Source organism: Triticum dicoccoides, chromosome 5B (assembly GCF_002162155.2).
Source record: "Triticum dicoccoides isolate Atlit2015 ecotype Zavitan chromosome 5B, WEW_v2.0, whole genome shotgun sequence".
Taxonomy (NCBI): domain Eukaryota; kingdom Viridiplantae; phylum Streptophyta; class Magnoliopsida; order Poales; family Poaceae; genus Triticum; species Triticum dicoccoides.
The window spans coordinates 434974557-434991366 of NC_041389.1; the positions used below are offsets into that span (position 1 = coordinate 434974557).

The 16810-nt window shown below is 43.5% G+C and overlaps 1 protein-coding gene across 1 annotated transcript; it reads left to right on the forward strand.

Annotated features, from left to right (window-relative positions):
• Positions 1–6756: 6756 nt before the first annotated feature.
• LOC119305668 lies at positions 6757–7858 on the forward strand. Its single transcript, XM_037582134.1, has 2 exons — positions 6757–7053; positions 7153–7858. The coding sequence occupies exons 1-2, from the start codon at positions 6874–6876 to the stop codon at positions 7633–7635; spliced, it is 663 nt and encodes a 220-aa protein (XP_037438031.1). The 5' UTR covers positions 6757–6873; the 3' UTR covers positions 7636–7858.
• The last annotated feature ends 8952 nt before the right edge of the window (positions 7859–16810 follow it).

Sequence of the window (16810 nt, forward strand, 5' to 3'; positions counted from 1 at the left end):
GAAAGTGAGAACACAAGTAGAAGAGAGTATGAGGCAATGGCAGAATGAGATGAACACAGAAAGAAGGAAATGGCAGAAGGAAAGTGACCTTTTGTTTAACAGGATCAAAGTATTGGAAGAAGAGAAAGCCAGACATAGTACACTGTGGGTTAAGACTGAGAAAAGAATCAAGGAGCTGGAAAATTCTCAACAAACTATGCAAGGAATGATGGAACTTTAGCAGGGAGAGATTCAGAAGCTGATGCAAGAAGCTGCTAACAGAGAACAATATGAATTAGAGCTGGCCAATATGGACATGGATGAGTATGAGAGAGAAAATCAACCTAGAAAAGAGGAAACTGGGTCTGGGAAATATAATGAACCAACATATTACAATGCTAGTCAAGATTCAGTTGGCACTCTAGGTGAAACGATGGCTGGTATTCATGGAGCTGAAATCCTAGAGAAAGATGGAGATGAGAAAGAAGTGGAACTGAAAAAGAGTCGCAGGAACAAAGGAAAATAAGATCAGAAAATAGAGGAGATGGCAAAGATCAGAGCAGAGGAAATAGATAATTATGGTAAGAATCTTGATGCAGAATTTGCAGAGTCTTCTCTATTACGTATTAGTTCTGTGGTGGGGATTGATTCAGGGTGTTCTATTGACATGATAGACAGAAATCTGGACATCATTAAGAAAATGGAAATGGCTAGAAAAGAAATGTATTTCCAAAACATTCAAAATGACAAAGCAAGGGGGGGGGGAGAGTTAGAGTTAAAAGAAAGGAGGAGAAGGTCACCCTAGTACACACTAATACTAGAGAGGTTGATATTTATGAGATTTGTTCTGATTCAGAACACGTTGATGCTGAGATTGAGGATCAACAATACATAAAATTGAGAGGTTTGTTCTCAGGAAAGAAAAGTGGAAAAAAATCTCACCAGCGCTGGACTGTGTAAAGCAGTCAATTGGGATTGGGGTGTTGAGAAGAAAGAGAAAAGGAAAGAAGACTAATTAGTCTCTTCTCAGATACTCAAATAAAACATAAAAATTAATAAGAAGATTGTAAATAATAGAGAAAAAGGAAATAGTAAAAATGAGAGAGGTTTTCTGGAATGTTAGAGGGATAGGGCAAGATCAATAAAAAAGATATGTGAGAGAATTGATCATTGATCAAAGGCTAGATTTAATAGGGATTTATGAAACGATTAAGCAAGATTTTACAAAACATGAGTTACACAATTTGTGTGGAAGGAAAAAAATTACCAATGGTGTTGGAACCCACCTAGGAGGAAGTCTGGTGGGATCCTACTTGGTGTTAACAAAGATCTGTTTGATGTGGAAAATATAGAGAAAGGACAATATTTTTTGAGAATTTTGGTTTATGACAAAAACATCAAGATGCATTGGAATTTGGTTATTGTATATGGGGATGCTTAGATAGAGGGGAAGTCCAATTTTTTAGCTGAGCTTGCCAGGCTATACCATGATAATCCACTATCGTGTTTGGTCGGTGGTGATTTTAATATCATTAGGAACGAGAGGGAAAAAACAAACCTGTAAATGATGATAAGTGGTCTTTCATGTTTAATGTGATAAATGAGCAAGCAGGGTTGAGAGAGCTATCATTAAATGGGAGACAATTCACCTCGGCTAACAACCGGGAAAATCCCACATTTGAAAAGCTAGATAGGGTTTTGATGAGTCCTGCTTGGGAGGAAAAATACCCACTAACTATACTACAAGCTTTTGCTAGGGAAATCTCTGATCATACTCACTTATTCCTAGACCCAGGGGAATCACAAGATCACAAATATACATTCAGATATGAGAACGCATGGGCAATGAGGGAAAGATTCAAAGAATTGGTATATAAAACATGGAATGAGAAATATAGAGGAGATGTTCTGGAGAGATGGCAACTAAGATTAAGAAACTTGAGGAAAAAACCAAGGGATGGAATAAAAATGTGGATGCTTGGTACAGAAAAATAAAGATAGATATAGTCAAGGCGATAGATGAGATAGACAAGAGAGCTAGGAAAATGGGACTTACTACTGCAGATAGAATAGAACAAAAGGAGCTTAAGGCACAACCTAAAAGAGTATTGCTTCAGCAATAAATAAAATGGTTACAAAGATATAAAGATAAAGAGACAACTGATGGAGATGGGACACTAGATACTATCATGCCAAGGTCAATGGAAGAAGGAGGAAAAATAGAATTATTTCATTAGAACAAGATGAGGGGATCATAGAGCGAGAGAGTAGACTGATGGAATACATAACTAACTTTTACAAAAAATTATTTGGACATCCTGAGGAGACACAAATCTCTATGAAAGGGGCTGAGATGAAAAAGATTAGCATTCAAGATAGGGAGGAGCTTTTGGCCCCTTTCTCTTTGGATGAAATTCAACAGGTGGTGTTTGGAATGAAAAAAAACAAGAGTCCTGGACCAGATGGATTCCTTGCTAATTTTTATCAGGAATTCTGGGATTTGGTGAAATGGGATTTAAAAGCATTGGTGGAGGGTTTTGCAAGAGGAGAAATTGATATTTCCAGGCTTAATTATGGCATTATAACTCTTGTCCCAAAAACTAATGATGCTAAACAAATTCAAAAATTCAGGCCCAAATGCCTGTTGAATGTTAGCTTCAAGATCATAACTTAAGTGCTGATGAACATGTTGGCTAAATGTGTGTCCCCTGTAATATCCAAAACCCAAACTACCTTTATTAAGGGTAGATATATCATGGAGGGAATAGTGATTTTACATGAAGCTCTAAATACTTTTCATAAAGAAAAAGAAGATGCTTTGATTTTCAAAGTAGATTTTGAGAAAGCATATGACAAAATAAAATGACCTTTTGTAATACAAATATTAAATTTAAAAGGATTCCGTGACAAATGTGACTGGATGATGGAAACCATGAGGGGAGGGCATGTAGGGATCAAGGTGAATGATGATATTGGGCCATATTTTAAAACCTTTAAAGGATTAAGACAAGGTGATGCTATGTCACGATTGCTTTTTGACTTGGCGGCAGATGCACTAGCCATTTTGATGAACAATGCCTTAGAACATGATGTTATGAAAGGGGTGTTGAGAGGGGAAAATAATAAAGGTGTCAATATGCTATAGTATGCGGATGACACTATTTTCTTGATAAAAGATGATATAGAAAGTGTAAGAAACCTCAAATTTATATTGGGAGTTTTTGAACAAATGCCTGGCCTCAAAATAAACTTTCATAAAAGTGAACTGATGCTTTTTGCAAAGGCTAAAGAGAAAAAAAAAATTATATCAAGTGATTTTAACATGCAAGATGGGGGAGCTGCCCATCAAATATTTGGGAATGCCTGTGTCTGATGCTAGAATTAGAAACTTACACTGGAATTGTGTAACTAACAAAATTGAAAAAAGATGCAGCGGTTCGCAGGGGAAGTTGTTAGGGTCTATTGCTGGCAGAATAACCCTGGTGCAAGCATGCCTGACTAATATTCCACTTTTTATGATGTCCTTTTATGCTGTACCAAAAGGGATTATTAGAAAAGCTGATTTTTTCAGAGCTAGACTGGTGTGGCAAGAAGATGAGAACATAAAAAAATACCGTTTAGTTAAATGGGAGAAATGTTGCATTCCTAAAGATGTAGGGGGATTAGGGATCCTAAATCTGGAGGTGATGACTATTGCATTATTGGCCAAATGGTTTTGGAAAAGGGAAACAGAGGAAGGATTATGGCAAGATATACTTAGTAGAAAGTATGGAAAGGGGAAATGCTTAGCCTTAATAGCCAAGAGACCTGGAGAATCCTAATTCTGGGGGTAGTCTTATGAGAATTTAAGAAATATTTTACAAATTTGTTAAAAAAAGAACTAGGAGATGGAAAAAATACCAGGTTTTGGGAAGATACTTGGGTAGATGATAAACCTTTAAAATAAGCTTACTCTAGAGTATATGATATCAATATAATTGTGGATGAGGCCATACAAAAAGGATGGCAAGGATTTAAATTCAGAAGAACCTTACATGGGGAAGTGCTGGAGTTATGGAATAGTCTTAAAAGTATATGTGAGGAAGTATCTATGGGGGTGGGAGGGACAAAATCACCTGGATCCTCACTGCAGATCATAAATTTTCAGTGGGATCCTTGTATAGAAAAATTATCACTCTTGGTCTGAAATTCCCACAAAAATTTCTGTGGAAGACCAAAGTGCGTGGAAAAATCAAAGTTTTTTTATGGCTAGTTAATAGGAAAAGTATCGACAAGAGACAATTTGCTGAAAAAAGGATGAAAAGGAGGGAAAAGTTGTGTGTTCTGTGGGAAAGATGAATCAGTTGATCATCTGTTCTTCGAATGCTCTGTGGCATCCCTGATGTGGGGGTTGATCAGATGTGTTTGTGGGCTTAAAACCACCCCCTTGAATGTAAGGGATTGCTTTGGGAATTGACTAAACAAGTTTGGCAGGGATGATAAAAAAGTTAGTAATGGTGGGGGTTTCTGCTCTGATGTAGGCTATTTGGAAGAGTAGAAACGGGATTATTTTTTAAAACAAAAGGATAAATGATCCTTTATATATAATCAAACTAATGGCTCATTGGTTGGTTGATTGGTCTATCTTGCAGACAAAGGAGCCGCTAAAAAGGGTGCTGGAGTTGGGAGCAAGACTGCTAGAGCGGGTAGCAAATGAAGTTTACACAGCGAAGCAGGGGTGGAGAATCAATGTGGCAAGATTGGAGGGCTGAGAAAAAGAAGATTCTGCCGGCTGCTGAAGTTGTGTACCTTTATGTTGTTGCTGCGTTTTTAGTAGTTTCTTTAGCTGTTAGTTTTTTCTGGTGCCCTTATGAACTTCGTTTTATCATGGTTGATGTTGGTAGTCAGACTTGTAGGCCTGATGGCTTTTGGTGACGTTGGCTTGTGCGGGTTTGTGTGGCGCTGCTATGAATTATGCTAGTCTTTAGGTTGAATATTGTGCTTCTGCAAGTTGGTTTTCAGTATGAAATCCGGAAGGGGGAAGCCCTTCTTTGATAAAAAAAACAAGAACAAGGGGATGGAAGGAACGCAGGCCGAGGCACCAACATATTCGAGACCTTAGGCGTGATAGAGGCTGTGAAGCGGCATGTCCCTGCAATTTGGCAGAGAATTTAGATGCACATAGAAAAAAGAGAGAGGAAGGGGAGAGGATGCAGATACCAGAGAAGAGAGATGTCGGTTTAGCTTGGTTGAACAAGGAGCGTGAGGGCGGTCTTGGACGGGTGCAACCATCAGCCAAGGCAACATCGTGAAAGTATGAAGAGTCTGCAGCAAGAATCACGGAGAAGTGATTCAAGGATTGAAAAGTTCTACCATGGACATATTCAAACAGACCCAGGCGCACGTCGAGAAGTGCAGAAGCCGAGGTGCGATGTTGACAGTGCGTGCCGCGGGGCGACACATCATCATCGGGAGAGATGGAGAGACATGAAAGCACGGTAGGGGCCGGAAGTATCCTCTTTCTGGGCTTGTCTACGCACATGCGGGTCAGTCTTTCCGATTAACAAGAGAATGCCTAGGGGAGTAGTGGCCTGGTGAGCCGAGTGGGCCACGCGGCTGATGTAGTGAAAGTTGGCAGGCGTGAACCGTGATGCAATGAAGAGATATGGAGCGTCGGATAGAATGATCGGATGACTGAGAACCCCAAATTGCTGTGGGTTGTCACAGGTAGCTCAACTCTATTGTATTGTAATAGAAATGGCCCCCAATTTCCAAATAGGCAAAGCTTTGTCCCTTAGCTTCTCAAACTGGATTGTTTTAGTCCCTCTACATGTCGAAAATGATTTTCGTGTTGACTTGGCATGGTTTTAACTCAGCTGGGCATTTCATTGAGTAGTTGGCATGCGCTGAGCAACAGGAGACGGAGGCAGACGTAGAGCCTGTGTGGCTCGCGGCATCAGGAACATGCGCATACAAAACTAGATACATTCATACGTGCGACAAGTAATTCAGAACGGAAGGAGTAGCACATACGGAACCGTGCCATTTTCATACTCACTCACGCAGCTTTGCTAGAGCGAATGTTCTTGGGCTTTTTGGTCGATCGGCGCGGCGATCACGCACACTTGGCATCATCGAGTCGAGTGGGTGCGAGGTTGGTCTTGGCGTTTGCTTCAAGACGGCACTGCACCTGCACCGGCGAGGGCACGATGGACGCGGAGTAGTGCTGGCCGCTTCCACCGGTCGACGCATGATCTGACGCCGCCGCGGCAACTAAAAACCCACATACTCACATACATACGCGCCCACGCGCGCGTGGTCAAGACGGCCGGTTTATCTCAACGGCGACGTTTCACCCCAAAAGCGTAGCATACATACCGGTTTGGTTGGTACCCCTACCCCGGGTCAAGAAACCTTGTGAATCAAACAACAAGCTGTGGTGGTAGCTGTAGCTGTAGCTGTGGTCGATGCTCTGTTTGGCGTTCACTCATGACGTGCTAACGATGCGCTTTCAGTCCTTCATTATCGTCCACGGATACACTAAACTCCCATGTTTAGCATGGCTGAAATAAAAAAACTTGGTCAATTTCCAGTACACTGTCGAGCTCGAATATTTCTTACTTAGCCTTGAACCCAAAGGATTATGAACTACCTAGCTACGGACTCCGGTGCAATCGAGAGCCTCCTCTCCTTTTACGTTGCGGGGCGCTTGTCATGCGCGTCCACATCCCTCACAGCTGAAAACCCATTCGCCGGCCACGGCGACAAGATCCTCCCCCCATTTATACGCACAACTCCATCACCAGCAGAGATCACATACACATACACATACCCACAAGCATCCATCGCTGATTGCATGAGCGTTGCACAAGCAACCGGACCGGATCGACCGATCCCTTGCAGTCAGGTGGAGCGATGCCTTGCTTGGCGCACCACTACCACCCCAAGCTCCCGGCCACTAACCACTGCAAGTCTCTCTCCTGCCTCATCCGGGAGACCTACGCGCACTGCCATGTCCCCTGCCTCAGGATCCCCGGCGCCGGGTGGAGCTCCGACGATGACACAGACGACGAGGACGCGCTCGACACCAAACAGGTAACAGCAGAGCATGCTATAGTCATGTTCATGCTGAGTTCACTTGAGATTGAGGTCATGAGTAACAGGAGAGTAAGATGTCTTGCGTTGATGCTGCAGGTGATACTCAACGAGATGAGGAGGCGGCAGCTGAAGAAGGAGTCGCGGTGCAGCGCGGGCTCTCCGACTCTGTCGAGCGCCTTCATCTGGTCGTTCACCCCGCTCGATCCGAGAAGCGTTCTGGAGAAGGTCTCGAGCCCTGAGCAGTTCGTCGTGGTGGAAGGGGAGCAGAAGGAAGAGGCGGAGGCGGGCAGCGACAACGGCGACGCCGAGAGCGAGGCGTTCTTCTCGGTGAAGAGCTTCTTCACGCGCAGCACGAGCCGGGCGGCGACCGTGGCGTCGTTGACGGACATGGGCCCGCCGGCGACGTGGGAGGGCTTCCAGCACTGCGAGGGGTGGCCGTTCGGGCTGTGCCGCCGCCCCGCCGTGCCCCCGCTGCCCAGCACGCCGGCCGACTCCTGGAAATGGCGCAAGCAGAGCAGTGGCCGCAACCTCGTCGTGAGCCCGCGCCCTGTGTACGGTCACAAGATCACAGCGACTTAAGCGGCGCCGCCGTTGACAAACAAGAACCTTAATACCCTGTTTGGATTGGGTACACATTTTGCGTGCTCTCGGGTATTCAGTTCAAATTTGAGCTGAATACTGGGCGCACACAGAAATCACGGTCAATCCGAGTTGACCTCGTTGAGATGGTTTGAGAGTGCTGTAGTGGCCTAGGGAAGAATTTGCAAGTTATCTCAATAACTCACATGCATGTACTTTCAGATTTGCTTTCTGACTCCCTCTGCTGTTTCTTCTGGAAAACGGCTTTCAATCCAAGCAGTTCGTTGTTCCACTGATAGTATGAGGCAAAGAGCTAAAGACAGAATTTTGGACGGTAAACTGCAAAGCGAAGAGGAGATGACACGACCAAAAGGGAAAGAGAACAGGATGCCAAAGCAGTGGCATCCGGGGAGGGACCGGCGGGGCACTCGGGCGCTCCACTGCGTCCGACATTGTCGACAATGCAGAAGCCTACGGCCATCAGGCGATGATATCTAAATCCTGATCCGACGAGACCAAATCTGGGCAAATCGATACAGTACTGTACTGCGGAGTGTGTCAGAATGCAGAGAGCCGGGTAATGTGTGGGACTGTGCACGAGTCAGAGAGCTGACGGCCACAGCTTTGGTCGTGGGGCGAGGACTGAAGATCAAGTAGCTCTCTCAACCCTGCCGCCTACATGACCCTGTCCAGTCCACCTCCATGGCGTCCCAGTCCCAAAGCTCGGGTTCCTGGCGGTGCTCGATGCCACCCTTCGGTGCCAGGCACAGCCCCACACCCTCCTCCCGAGGTGGTGACATCGACCAGCGAATCAACTTCCTCATCTTCGGACCCTGCTGTGGCGGCAATGGGATTGCTCGGACTCGTGCCAGTGCGAAATTCCTGCTCGGCTCACCGATGTTGGAAGCGACGACACTCGTGGGTGTCGTTTTTCTTCTTAGAGACGTTACCATGGCCTCTATGTGTGCCCCTCTTCGAGCACCAAAGGAAACCTTTGGTCTGATTCTTCGTAGCGGTCATGCCCGCGAGCAATGTACGAGGTCGCGCGCGCTTGCCTCGACTGCAACATGGTCGTGGCACAGTCAAACACGGAGGTGGCGCTAGCGATCGCGGACAAGAACATCGGCAGCTGCGCGCTCCGCCAACTGTGCTTCGTTGGCACGACGACGAGGCCGACCCATCCATGTCCATCATTGACCTCAATCCTCTAGCTGCAAAGGTCACGAACGCCGACGAGGAGTAGTGCATTGTAGGCGGCGTGGCCTCAAGTCACAAGTGGGCTGGTTTGTGTCCCATGTCCTACTATTCCACGACGGTGACCGCGCCTTCACTTCGCGGGTCTCATCTTCGCCTGACATGGACATGAGCGTTTGACAAAAAACTACCACTTTAGGAGTTTTTGTCCCACGGAACTACCACTTTTTTAAAACTGACCGAAAACTACCAAAAATTGCTAATTTCGTGTCTAAAAACTACCAGGTTCACCTGGTGACCGTTTCAAGCGTTTTAAACGCATTTCTGACAAGAACGGCCCACCTGTCAGGACGACGGGGTGCCTAATGGCTAGCGGTGACGGCTGGTGGTCGTTACTTGCGCCGCTCGGTCGGACCGGGCTCAAGATGGTTCCGCCCGGCTCCCCCGTTCCCCATCTCACTCTCCCTCAAGCTCACTCCCTAGCACTAGCTGTCGGCTCTCATGGTGGCCGTGGATGCAAACTTCATCGGCGACGGCGGCGGGGTTGTTGACTTCTCCTAGGTGGATAGATGGCTAGGCAGCACGAGCTTCGCGGCGCAGCAGCCTCCGCAGCTAGAATCACGGCCTTCTCATAAGTTGGCTAGGACGGCGCCAGCTCGACCACCGTCGACAACAAGAAGTGCACCTCGTGGTCGGCGTAAGCTTCTGGCTGTTAGCAGCGGCAGGTATGAGAGCTCATCAGACTGAAAGTTTGTCTGAGATTGCCATCATTATCAGATCCATAGTTAGATTCAGTTATCTGTTAGTGCTTTTTGCAAATAATTTGCTCTAATCTGAAAGTTGTGCACACTTAGATTCAGTTTGTCCAGTTATCTGTGAATACTTGTAATTCATTGAATATGTGCATTGTTGATGACCCAAAGTGGGCAATTTGGTTCCATTCCCAAGCCAGAGAATTTGTGGTGAGATATCTGTATCAGTCAGACACATCATATTTGACTATGGTTTCTCTTACTGGGAGTGAGCATTGTGGGCCTGATGATTATATGTACTATGCATTTGATGAGGAGAAAGGAATAGAAGGTCTGGAGGAAATATGTTCTAGATGATGTGCAGCAGATGTTGACGCACTCTCATAATGAAAAGATTTTGAACATTAGAGTTGTTAGAGCAGATGAGCCATGTAATGCAGATGAAAACAGAGATAGTTATTTTGCTAAACATTGCATTAACACACAACAAAGTTGCACTAAGGTGTGGAATACAACACAGACAGAAAGGAGGAGATTAAGAAAAGCAATATGCTGAGAGAAGCTTGCCTTAACCATTTTGAAGGTGACATTGATGTCTCTGAATTTCTTTCTGATGATGTGCAATCAGATTCAGATGGCAACAATGTGGAATTTCAGGCAGATGCTTCCTCTGAAGATGAATCTGCAAAACAAGATACATCAGTGCTAGTGAAACTCAAGCCAGTGAGAAATCCTGCTCCAACCAATATATCCCGCCATGAGGTTGAGAAAAAAACATATTGTTTTCCTAAAGCAGATGAAATATGTTTCTTTGGTGATTTTGGCATTAGTGATGAAGCGAGTGAGTCTGAAGGATCCTACAAACTACCAAGTGGTAGGAAGAGAAGGAACAAAAAGTTGAAGGACAGGATATGGTTTAATGATAAACTTTCAGGACCAGCGGAACAGTTTTGCAAGGGGCTGTGCTTCACCAGTGTCTATGAGTTCAGAGATGCACTTAGGGATTTCCGCGTTAGTACTTTGAGGAATTTTTAGTATCACATAAATGCACCACATAGGATTATTGTTTGGTGCTCACAGAGAGCCCAGGGATGCGACTTCTATATCAGTGCCTCTAAGTTAGCTTGAAAAAACTTTCTGCATCAATAAGTGTGATATGATGCACACTTGTGAAGCATGTGCAGAGACTACAAAGGTTACTACAAAGTGGTTGTCCAGGTCAGTACAGGCAGCACTGAGAGAAGACAATAGATCTCCTATGGATGCATTGATTAAAAAGACCAATACTAAGTTTCCAGTGGATGTGTCAAAAAGTGTGGCACATAGGACAAGGAGGAAGGTTGTTGATGTGGTGCAAGGTGACCACAAGCAACAATACTTGAGGCTCAGGGATTATCTTCAAGCAATTCTTTATAGAACCTGGTAGTAGGTGTATAGTAACAACATTTGAAGATCCGGAAAACACAGCACCAACTCCTAGATTCAAGTATATGTTCTATTTGTTAGCAGCTTCACGGGAAGGTTTCCTTAATGGTTGCAGGCCATTTATAGGTAAAAATTGTTGATTTTAGTTTTTCTTAATTATTGGCAATGTTATGGTCTGGAGCTAATTTCTGACTGAATCCAGGTCTAGATGGATGCTTCATCTAGTTAACCACTGGACAACAAATTCTTGTAGCCACAGATGGGATGGCAACAAAAATATACATCCCATAGCATTTGGTATGGTTGACAAGGAAGATGGTGACAATTGGAGTTGGTTTTTAACTCAGTTGAGATGTTGCATTGGTAGTGGTACCAAACTTTAACATACACCATCATATCTAACAGACAAAAGGTTAGTAACAATTTCATTAATCACTTTTGTTATTGTATTTATAGGAATTATTGTGTTTGATCATGTGTACTAATAAATTCTGAATGTATAGGGCTTGCTTAAGGCAATAAATGAGGTATCCATTGATTCACCTCAAAGGTACTATCTCAGGCACATATATGCAAATTTTCAATCAGCTGGGTTTAGAGGACAGGAACTAAAGAAGCGTGTTGACAAGGCTAGCTGTTCCTATGCCAAATATGGGCATGAATTAGGGATGGCAGAGCTGAAAGAACAGTCCGAGGAAGCTTGGAAATGGCTCAAAAATATAAAAGTCTCTGCTTGGGCTAGGTTTGCTCTGGATCATACTTGCAAAACAGATCTGGTTGTCAACAAACTTAGTGAAGTTTTCAACAAGATGATACTTGATGTTAGGGCCAAACCAATAAGGTCAATGTTTTGAGTTGTAATCTTGAGTTGTAAGTAAATAAAAGTGTGATGATCTTCATTATTAGAGCATTGTCCCAGTGAGGAAAGGATGATGGAGACTATGATTCCCCCACAAGTCGGGATGAGACTTCGGACTTTACAAAAAAAGAGAGAAAAAGAAAAAGGAAAGAGAAAGGCCAAAAGAAAAAAAAGGCCAAAGAAAAGAAAAAAAGAAGAAAAGAAAAAAAATGAGAAAAATGAGAAAAAAATGAGAGAAAAAGAGAGAAGGGACAATGCTACTATCCTTTTACCACACTTGTACTTCAAAGTAGCACCATGATCTTCATGATAGAGAGTCTCCTATGTTGTCACTTTCATATACTAGTGGGAATTTTTCATTATAGAACTTGGCTTGTATATTCCAATGATGGGCTTCCTCAAAATGCCCTAGGTCTTCGTGAGCAAGCGAGTTGGATGCACACCCACTTAGTTTCGTTTGTTGAGCTTTCATACATTTATAGCTCTAGTGCATCCGTTGCATGTTAATCCCTACTCACTCACATTGATATCTATTAATGGGCATCTCCATAGCCCGTTGGCACGTCTAGTTTATGTGAGACTATCTTCTCCTTTTTGTCTTCTCCACAACCACCATTCTATTCCACATATAGTGCTACGTCCATGGCTCACGCTCATGTATTGCGTGAAAGTTGAAAAAGTTCGAGATTACTAAAGTATGAAACAATTGCTTGGCTTGTCATCGGGGTTGTGCATGATTAAATACTTTGTGTGATGAAGATAGAGCAACAGCCAGACTATATGATTTTGTAGGGATAACTTTCTTTAGCCATGTTATTTTGAGAAGACATAATTGCTTGATTAGTATGCTTGAAGTATTGCTATTTCTTATGTCAATATGAACTTTTATTTTGAATCATTTGGATCTGAACATTCATGCCACAATAAAGAAAATTACATTGAGAATTATGCTAGGTAGCATTCCACTTAAAAAATTCTGTTTTTATCATTTACCTACTCGAGGACGAGCAGGAATTAAGCTTGGGGATGCTTGATACATCTCCAATGTATCTATAGTTTTTGATTGTTCCATGCTATTATATTACCTGTTTTGGATGTTTATGGGCTTTACTTTACACATTTATATCATTTTTGGGACTAACCTACTAACCGGAGGCCCAACCCGTATTGTTGTTTTTTTGCTTATTTCAGTATTTCGAAGAAAAGGAATATGAAACAGAGTACAAATGCAATGAAACCTTCAGGAGCATGATTTTTGGAACGGACGTGATCCAGAGGACTTGGAGTGCAAGTCAAGAAGCAGCCGAGGCGGCCACGAGGGTGGAGGGTGCGCCCACCCCTACAGGGCGTGCCGCCTATCCCGTGGGCCCCTCGGGCGGCCACCGACCTACTTCTTCATCCTATATATACCCACGTACCCTGAGAACATCAGAACAAGCCACGAAAACCTAATTCCACCGTCGCAACCTTATGTATCCGCGAGATCCCATCTTGGAGCCTTCGTCGGCGCTCCGCCGGAGGGGGAATCGACCATAGAGCGCTTCTACATCAACACCATAGCCCCTCCGATGAGTTGTGAGTAGTTTACTAGAGACCTTCGAGTCCATAGTTATTAGCTAGATGGCTTCTTCTCTCTTTTTGGATCTCAATACCATGTTCTCCTCGATCTTCTTGGAGATCTATTTGATGTAACTCTTTTTGCGGTGTGTTTGTCGAGATCCGATGAATTGTGGGTTTGTGATCAAGTTTATCTATGAGAAATATTTGAATCTCCTCTGAACTCTTTTATGTATTATTGAGTTATATTTTCAAGTCTCTTCAAATTATCAGTTTGGTTTGGCCTACTAGATTGATCTTTCTTGCAATGGGAGAAGTGTTTAGCTTTGGGTTCAATCTTGCGGTGTCCTTTCCCAGTGACAGCAGGGGCAGCAAGGCATGTATTGTATTGTTGCCATCGAGGATAAAAAGATGGGGTTTATATCATATAGCATGAGTTTATCCCTCTACATCATGTCATCTTTCTTAATGCGTTACTCTGTTCTTTATGAACTTAATACTCTAGATGCATGCTAGATAGCGGTCGATGTGTGGTGTAGTAGATGCAGGCAGGAGTCAGTCTACTTGTCGCGGACGTGATGCCTATATACATGATCATGCCTAGATAATCTCATAATTATTCGCTTTTCTATCAATTGCTCGACAGTAATTTGTTCACCCATCGAAATACTTATGCTATCTTGAGAGAAGCCACTAGTGAAACCTATGGCCCCCGGGTCTATCTTTTATCATATAAGCTTTCATTCTACTTTTATTTGCATCTTTACTTTTCCAATCTATATCATAAAATACCAAAAATATATTTATATTATCAAACTATCTCTATCAGATCTCACTTTCGCAAGTGGTCGTGAAGGGATAGACAACCCCTTTATTGCGTTGGTTGCGAGTTGTTTGTTTCTTTGTGTAGGTGCGTGGGACTTTTGAGGAGCCTCCTACTGGATTGATACCTTGGTTCTCAAAAACTGAGGGAAATACTTACGCTACTATTGTTGCATCACCCTTTCCTCTTCAAGGAAAACCAACGCAAGCTCAAGACGTAGCATAGATGCATCAGAGGTAGTTAGGAAAAAGACTACAACAGAGGAGAAGCAACACATGGACAAGCGCTATGGAACCCCAGCTAAGGGGATCCCGCCCATCGACATCCTCTTGTGGGCCATGAGGAGGCGGACTCCACCGATTCTGGGCAGCCCACCACTATATCGCTCCAAGAACAAGCTACGGCTACAACTAGAGATGTGCAGCAAGAGGAGGAGGAGGACGACTTGCAGATCGTTGCCCCACAGACACTGCTTGCTCGCCGCCTACCTCCTCTCGCATCGTCATCGATGAAGATGAAGTGTAGGAGCTGCCAGATCATACTCAAGTCAAACAGGAGGTACACCGGTCTGCGCACTTAGCATGGCAGGCTTCTGAGAATCTGAAACTGTAAGTTTCAGGTTCAGTTATCGTCAGTGTTTGAATGTTTACTGAGATTCAGTTTTGTCAGTGCTCTTCAATGTTGAAACCTTTCAGTTCCAGTATATCTAAAACTATTTCAGATTGTATGTGTTATTTATGTAATAATAAGTGTTATCTATGTAATCATATCTGCTCTCTATGTAATCCTAAATGCTATCTATGGCGCCTGCCTATGTTTGCAAATGTGATATAAAGTAATCAGAATTGCCTTAAGCAACCATTGTCGCACAGAAATACATTTCTTGAGGACATAATATGGTTTTTATCTTAACTTAGAAGCCATTACAACGAGGATAAAATGTAGGAAGTACAAATTAAGGGCATAACAACACCCCCACCACCCTAACCAAAATGATCTGAAACCATGGCAGTTCTTAGGCAGTTTCATAACTAATATTAGTACTGAGATGCATATTTGCATCAGACTCAATAGTGCTACGCCAGTTATATATATATATAGGCCTCATATTTACTTACCAACCATAGCTACCACTTCACTCCTCCATGACAACTTCTTTCATCTTGTCCAGCTTTTCCTTGCACCCATGACCAGCCTTCAGGAGCTAAGAAATGACATGCTCCAACTTCTTCTTATCTTCTTTAAGGAGGTCTCTCTCGTACCTTCACTTGTATCTCCTTCATGGCCTTCATGGTGTTTTGAATGATATCGGCTTGACTCTGCAGGATGCACCTCTGTTCTTTCTTGAGTTTAAACTTCTCCATTCCAAGCTCAATCTTTGCCTGCTCCTCAAGTTGTTGCCTCTTCTCCTTCAGTTCATTGATTGCTTGGCTTGTGTGATCCATGTCATGGGATTTCTGCCCATCCTGGTAATCAAACAGCTTGGATACATTATCCACAAGCCGGTTGTACTGATTGCCAACAGAATCAAGCTCCTTCTTCAGTTTTGCAACCTCTATCCCATGAGCCTCATTATCCTAGACTCTATGAAGGTTCTCCTCATGATACATATCCCACAGCTTGGTTAAACATCTTTACAGAATTACTAGCCAAGGGGCATCTACCCACTCCAGAACACCATAGTTCACACCATCCTGAAAACACAATGAAATTCAGTCAAATTTACAATGAACTATATTGTTCAGTAACAATCAAATTCAGAAGAAGAAATCATAAACCCTAAACATTTACATAGCTACACTTGCTAGCTCTATGAAAGAACTACAAAACATTTATCTACATCAACAACTAAACAATACTCTGTTTCCACATACCACAAAATTCAGACATAGCCAACTGAACAATACTTTGTTTCCACATACCACAAAATGAATCAATCACAACCTTCAAAAGTTAGTATATTACCTCAGTAGCACAACCTATGAATCTTCTGCCAGTGTCAGTACCTTCAAATGCAACAAATTTGCCTGGCCTCTGCCTGTGCAGTATGCACTTACGGTCAGATTCAACCACAAGCCCACAGAAATGGAAGAAATCAAAAGAATCTTCAAACCCTAACCCTAGCACGGGATAGGAGAGATTGAGCAACTTACAAAGTACATCTGCATGCTGCTGAACTCGCTCATGTACTCGTCATCATTATCGGAGCTCTCATTGCTATCTGGCCACAACGACATCTTCGTGGCATCGCCGGAGTGCGATGAGAAGAAGAGAGGAGGCAAAGAAGAGAGTGAGCTCGGGGGAGAGTGAGAGATGGTGGGAAGGGGCGAGCCGGCCGACCAGCTTTGACCTGGTCGAGCCCGGTCCGACTGAGTGGCGCAAGTAACGGCCACCAACCGTCACCATTAGCCATAGGCACCCCGTTAGCCTGACAGGTGGTCCGCTCTTGTCGGAAACACGTTTAAAATGCTTGAAACGGTCACCAGACGGATTTAGTAGTTTTTAGACACAAAATGAGCAATTTTTGGTAGTTTTTAGCCAGTTTAAAAAAATGATAGTTCTATG

What these genes read in the sequence shown, in the direction of transcription:
- LOC119305668 (XM_037582134.1), top strand. Translation starts at nt 6,874, where the DNA reads ATGCCTTGCTTGGCGCACCACTACCACCCCAAGCTCCCGGCCACTAAC. An exon ending in ACGCGCTCGACACCAAACAG is followed by an intron (nt 7,054 to 7,152) that starts GTAACAGCAGAG and finishes TTGATGCTGCAG; the next exon opens with GTGATACTCAACGAGATGAG.